General features: G+C 36.0%; 1 protein-coding gene across 1 annotated transcript; it reads left to right on the forward strand.

Annotated features, from left to right (window-relative positions):
- Nucleotides 1-1,135: 1,135 nt before the first annotated feature.
- LOC118062937 (putative glucuronosyltransferase PGSIP8) lies at nt 1,136-5,855 on the forward strand. Its single transcript, XM_035076827.2, has 5 exons — nt 1,136-1,710; nt 4,070-4,328; nt 4,436-4,637; nt 4,806-4,953; nt 5,052-5,855. Exons 1-5 carry the CDS (start codon nt 1,220-1,222, stop codon nt 5,590-5,592), a joined length of 1,641 nt encoding a protein of 546 aa, XP_034932718.1. The 5' UTR covers nt 1,136-1,219; the 3' UTR covers nt 5,593-5,855.
- The last annotated feature ends 348 nt before the right edge of the window (nt 5,856-6,203 follow it).

The following is a 6,203-nucleotide window of genomic DNA, read 5'->3' on the forward strand; positions in this document are numbered from 1 at the left end:
CCCTTTTCCGGAAGCTTCTGATTTTTAGCCGGGATGGTGTCCAGACACTAGTACTGGTGAGTAAATAGCTAGAAAAGATCTACCACCAACTATTTCGTTTTTGCTAGATTTTCATTTTTTTTTCTCCTCAATGAAAATGCAATACATTTCTTCGGTTTCTTTTGAAATGTATTGGTGGTGGAGATATTTCAGTCTTTTTTCATAACCTATTTAGTCGTTAAAGGACTGACGAGGTGTATAACTGTCTTTTTTATTTTTTTTAAGCATATTAAAGTGATTTAATTACCATCCAAATTAAAAATTTTAAAACTGACACACAAGAGTATTTATGTCTTTTTTTTTAAAATACAATTAAATGATAAGTTTTCACTTTAAATCAAAAAAATTAAACCATGCATAAAAGGCTACAACGAATTTTGACTTTTGAGCAACTCATACAATGCCTTTTAGTAGAAAAAAATATTATTTTATCATGTCGTTGGAATCACTGTCTTTTTTTTCTTGGTGCAATGTGTGTCAATTGTGACGGAACAATTTATTTTTGGTGAAGCTTTTTTTTTTTTTTTGTCCTCTCCTGAAAATTACAAGTTTGTTTTTTTTTTTTTGTTGATGTTTCAACTTTAATCCTTATTCTTTTAATTTTTAATTTTTTTTCATGATCCATATGTAAAATTTTTATTTATTTTTAATTTTATCCTTCAATCTCAATTGCAAAGTATTTTTTTTCAATAAATCTTTATTTTTTTGATTTTTCATTTCTTTTTCTTGGTTATTTTGTAAAGTTTTATTAGTTTTCAATTTCATCATTAGTCTAAATTTATTATATATTATTTTTTTCAACTTGATTCTTATTTTTTTAATTTTTTTTGTTAAATTTATTTTTATTTTTATTTTTATTTTTATTTTTCAATAAAATAGCAGGTAGTTTTCTCTAATTCTTTTTTATTTTTTATTTGGTTAAAATAGCAAAATGATAATTACATGAAACCAGGTCAATAATGGCAGTACGATAGTCCAAAATCCACTTTGCCCATAACCAACGGCGGAGATCTTTTTAACAGGATTGGAAGGCAAAATAATAATAAAATTGCCTGTCTAATCCAAAGCTTTTTTAAAACTTTAGAAGAGCTCTCCCTGTACGCTTCCATGGCCCCAATCCAAACATGCCCTTCTCTCTCATAGCTAGTTTACTATAAAGGTTAACAGCACACCCATTGGGATGTCAAGCAAGACAATATCCGCGTATGAGCTGCATTTTATATATCAGATATTATTCAAGCTCATCACATTAACTACCACACATTGCTACCTTCTCTTTCAATTTAAAGGGCTCTTTAATCTCACTTCATTTCATATAATTTTAAAACCCATCACCCAGACAGAAAAACCCACCATGGCTTCTTCTCGAGAGCCTCGGTTAATGTTGAGGTTTCTGTTGCTTTTAGGCTTCGCTGTATATAAAACGACAGCGTTTGGAGAGGTCGTGAAGGCTAGCCAGATAGAGCAGCAGCAGCAACAGCACCAGCAGGAGGGGCCACCGCAACGGCACAAAAACGCATACGCGACGATGATGTACATGGGGACACCAAGAGACTACGAGTTCTACGTTGCTATACGGGTCATGCTCAGATCTCTTGATAAATTACAAGTGGACGCTGATCTCGTCGTCATTGCCTCCCACGATGTTCCTCGTCGTTGGGTTCATACCATGTAAGCGTCCCTCCCTCCCTCTCTCTGCTTTTTATATTTAAGGTCGCCGGTTTTTGTCCCCCCGCCGTTATCTCAGTTCAACTTAGATTGCTATAATTTGGGCCACCGCTAAATCCTCTCAAGTTTATTATAATTACTACTGTTTTTGTCAGACGAAGATTTTGGTATTAGGTGAACTTAGTTGAAATCAATTTGCGGGAGAGGAGCATAGGGGTTGGGTTGGGGATCAATAATTCAATACCGATTTTTCTCGGCAGAATAAAAGTTTAATGGGGTATAATTATCTGGAGTAACATCAGTCATGGTTGTTCTTAATCCACAGTTCTTGCTAATCAAAACCATGAGGAAAGCTATGGAGTTTTTGATAAGAATCCATTTAGGCCCGTAACCTTATTGGTTGATAGAGCTGGGCACTATCTATTTTTAAGGGGGCGGCAATTAACTGCCAGGAAAGAGCACGTGACACGAGTTATTCTAGCATTTACCATTTACTAGCGAGTTTCCATTCAACGTTACATAACGGGTGTTTTAAAGTTTGTTAATAACTGTTTTTCTAAATATTTTTTTATTTAAAAATATATTAAAATAATATATATTTTTTTTAAAATCATTTTTGATATATTATTAAAACCATTTAAAAATATAAAAATTTAATTTTAAATAATCTTTTTTTTTTTTTTTAATTTTAAACCCCCCCCAATTAAAATGCAATATCAGAACTTAGACGTGTCCTCGCATCGCGGGAGGCGATTACTTGCTTCAATAGTGCTTCTTCTAGCGGAGATTTTCCTTGAATTAAGATGCCATCACCGGGGAAGGAAAGATTACTGGTTGACTTGCTTTTTTTTTTTTTTTTATTTATTTTTTTATCTCTTAAGATAGTCTACTTCAAATTCCTTTATCTAACACCATAGATATTTCTAATTAAAATCAACAAAAATAAAAAAAAACTTAATTCTTGAAATATGTTTTTTTATGCAGTATAAGGAAATGAGAAGCGGTCCCACTAATTAGAGAAAGTTCCAATAAATAGACAACCGCACTTAACTCCATGATGTTGAACATTATCCCGATAATCAATATCTTTAGGTAGGAAAGTGCTTAAAGTGCTAATCTATATGGTAATAATAGCTGACATTTTAATTATTCCATGAATGAGGAAAAGTTCCAGTGGAGTACTGGAGTGTCCTGTGGATAAGAGTATGACGTACTAGCATTGTGATAATTATTATTTTTATTTATAAATATATTAAAATAATATTTTTTTATTTTTAAAATTTATTTTTGATATAGTATATTAAAATAAAAAAATTTAAATTGAAAAGAACAGAGCGGGCATAATAACCAAGCTCAACAAACTTTTTTATTATTATTTGTTTTTACGTACACTTTGAGTACATATTCTTAGCCCAATTCCTTAAAAATACCTGCTCTACAACATTTGTTATTGAAAAAACTAGAGGAAAATAAGTGGAATGAGAGAGATTGCGTGGGAAAAATGTAGGATTAAAGAGGAGAAAATTTGACTGTTTGGACCTTGGCCCAAAAGACGTAGCGTGGTTGGTGGTCATGAATGGCATGGGGTGGTGCAACACACGGTCTGGCCACCGATGGCCACCGCGCTTTGCGGGCAACGTGAAGGGGTGTTTCTTCTTTTTTTTTCAATGAAAAACCTGGGCACCATCACCGGCTATGCCATTGTCTCATGTGTAGCAACGTGAAAGGGTTGCCTGGGTGTGTCTTTACATGATTTTTTAAATAAATTTCGGGTTGTGCATGATTTAGTTTGGGTCGGCTAAAACATCATCCATTGTTCAAAACATTATTTTATTTTTTTGAATTTTACTCCTATTCTATATGAACCGTAATTATTTATAAAATATTCAACCCATTTGCTTGTGCTTTGTTGCCGCCGGTCCCGTGACTATTCATTAGCACGTTCTTGCATGTGAAACTCGCTTGGTCTCTTGCTGGAATGCCATGTCTGCTCAGGCAAAATTGTTAATTTTCTATCTAATTTAGCTGTTCTTGGTCAAAAGTCCTAACCTGCATGTGCCTAGTTAGTGATATTAGATATTGATTTCAATAAAAGATCCTCCATTATATCTTAAAGTCATAAAGTTTTATGAGCCTATTTCAACACACAAATGCTTAAGGTCAAATATATGACGTTCTTATTCCATACCCCCAGTTTAATTGATACAAAAGCTAATTTATTTCTCACAGCAGGTGATAGACAAATGCATAGTTTGACATTCTATGTAATGAATACAAATTAGTTAAATTAAATGTACTGCAGCTTTAATTTCATCACCTGTATTGATAAAAATAAGTAACAAGTTGATGTTTTGTGATCCAGGGAACAGGAAGATGGTGCAAGGGTGATGAGAGTGGAAAATGTGAATAATCCGTATAAGAACCAACCCAATTTTGATAGGAGATTTCTATTAACATTGAACAAACTCTATGTATGGAAATTGGTGGAGTATGAGAGGGTGGTCATGCTTGATGCTGACAATCTTTTCCTCAGAAAACCTGATGAGTTGTTCCAATGTGGACAATTCTGTGCAGCCTTCATCAACCCCTGTATCTTCCATACCGGCCTCTTTGTCGTACAGGTAATCTTAATCCACCTCTCTCTCGCTGCTTTTTTATTTTAAAGTTCCATCTATGAAAGTATTTTTATTTTTTACTTATGCTTGGCATTATGAATTTGGTATTGCAGCCATCCATGGAAGTGTTCAACGACATGCTTCATCAGTTGGAAATTGGGAAACATAACCCAGACGGTGCAGACCAAGGTTTTATTAGTAGCTACTTTCCTGACCTGCTTGATATGCCAATGTTCCATCCACCTCTAAATGGCACCACGGTCAACGGGTCTTATAGACTTCCTTTAGGCTACCAAATGGACGCCACTTATTACTGTGAGTGAATCAAGAATGCTCAAATATTAAATTTTTAACGCTTTGAACTACTTCTATCACTAATTCTGGAGTATCATCACATGATACGTTTGCAAATTTATGATCAAAGTGACGAGAAAAGTGTGATGAGACGATATCTGAAATGTGTTCGGTTTTTGTTGGTTTCAGATCTTAGACTCCGCTGGAATGTACCCTGTGGGCCTAACAGCGTGATTACTTTCCCCGGTGCTCTGTGGTTGAAACCATGGTATTGGTGGTCATGGCCTGTCTTGCCACTGGGCATTCAATGGCACGAACAACGTCGTCAAAATATGGGGTAAGTCAAAAGACAAAGCTTTCGGTTCGACGGCCAAACATTTCATGAGATTTTTAAAGCTGTTTTATTGATGCCGGTGATTAATATCTCTTATGCAGGTACGGAGCGGAGACGACCATGGCACTCATTCAGTGCATAGTTTTCGGAGGAATAATAGCCGTAACACGACTAGCGCGGCCAAATATCTCCAAGCTTTGCTATCGGCGAACAGAAAAGAACGTCTCCGTTATCCAAGCCGGTCTTAAAATGTTAGCAATATGGTCGATTCTTGCAGCCTATATAATCCCCTTCATCATCATTCCTTGCACAATTCATCCATTATTAGGCTGGGGATTGTACTTGCTCGGTTCGTTTGCGCTTTGCACTATAGCGATCAATGCATTTATGCTGCCGACGTTACCAGTTCTGACTCCATGTCTAGGGATATTTGGGGTCCTTCTGGTCATGGCATTTCCTTTTTACTCGAATGGCATTATAAGAGCATTATCTATTTTTTGCTACGCATTCTGTGCTGCACCTTTTCTCTGGGTATCAGTGGTTAAGATCATGGCAAGCCTTCAAGCATCCCTTGAAAGGGAAAATTTCTTCCCTAGATTGGGTGAATCTTCGCCGCCTTCTGGATTCAACAAGTTGTATTAGTGGCTTAATGGTTCAAATCGTCGTGATTTCGTCGCGGGGACTTGAAAGCATCATATGATTCCAGACAGATTTTAAAGGTGGTTGTTCACGAGGGAAGAAAAGATAAATGGGGAAGTTTGATTTTGCATAAAGCTTCCTCTGCTTGTGTCGTGTCTCATTGTAAGCCTTTCCACACTTCTTACTGATTGGCTATTACTGTTAGAGGAAAAGGCGGCCATTGTAGACGTTGATTCTTAGCTTGTTAGTCCATTTCATTTCTTAAACTCCATTGTTGTACAGATGCTTCTGACACTTATTTACCATTTACGACCCCCCTATTTTGTAGCCACAATTGCATTCTTATCAATGTATGTTATGCATTGACTTTGACCATACCAAGCCCCCTCACTTTAACAAGACAGACTGGTCCTTGATGAGATGGGCCCAGGTCCTATAAAATGTCTCAGTCCTGGGCCACTCTAAAGGGATACGCGGCCCATAATGCGGTCTCATTTATGAAACCTTTTACTCGTGAGGGATTTGTTGAAAATTGACTACATGTACTAGATTATTTTGCTCAACAAGCCACCCACCACACCAGACACGAGACTAAAAACATGATCAATTAACAA

This window comes from Populus alba, chromosome 3, assembly GCF_005239225.2.
Source record: "Populus alba chromosome 3, ASM523922v2, whole genome shotgun sequence".
Classification (NCBI taxonomy): domain Eukaryota; kingdom Viridiplantae; phylum Streptophyta; class Magnoliopsida; order Malpighiales; family Salicaceae; genus Populus; species Populus alba.

What these genes read in the sequence shown, in the direction of transcription:
- LOC118062937 (XM_035076827.2), top strand. Translation starts at nt 1,220, where the DNA reads ATGTCAAGCAAGACAATATCCGCGTATGAGCTGCATTTTATATATCAG. An exon ending in CGTCGTTGGGTTCATACCAT is followed by an intron (nt 1,711 to 4,069) that starts GTAAGCGTCCCT and finishes TTTGTGATCCAG; the next exon opens with GGAACAGGAAGATGGTGCAA. An exon ending in AATGGACGCCACTTATTACT is followed by an intron (nt 4,638 to 4,805) that starts GTGAGTGAATCA and finishes TGTTGGTTTCAG; the next exon opens with ATCTTAGACTCCGCTGGAAT.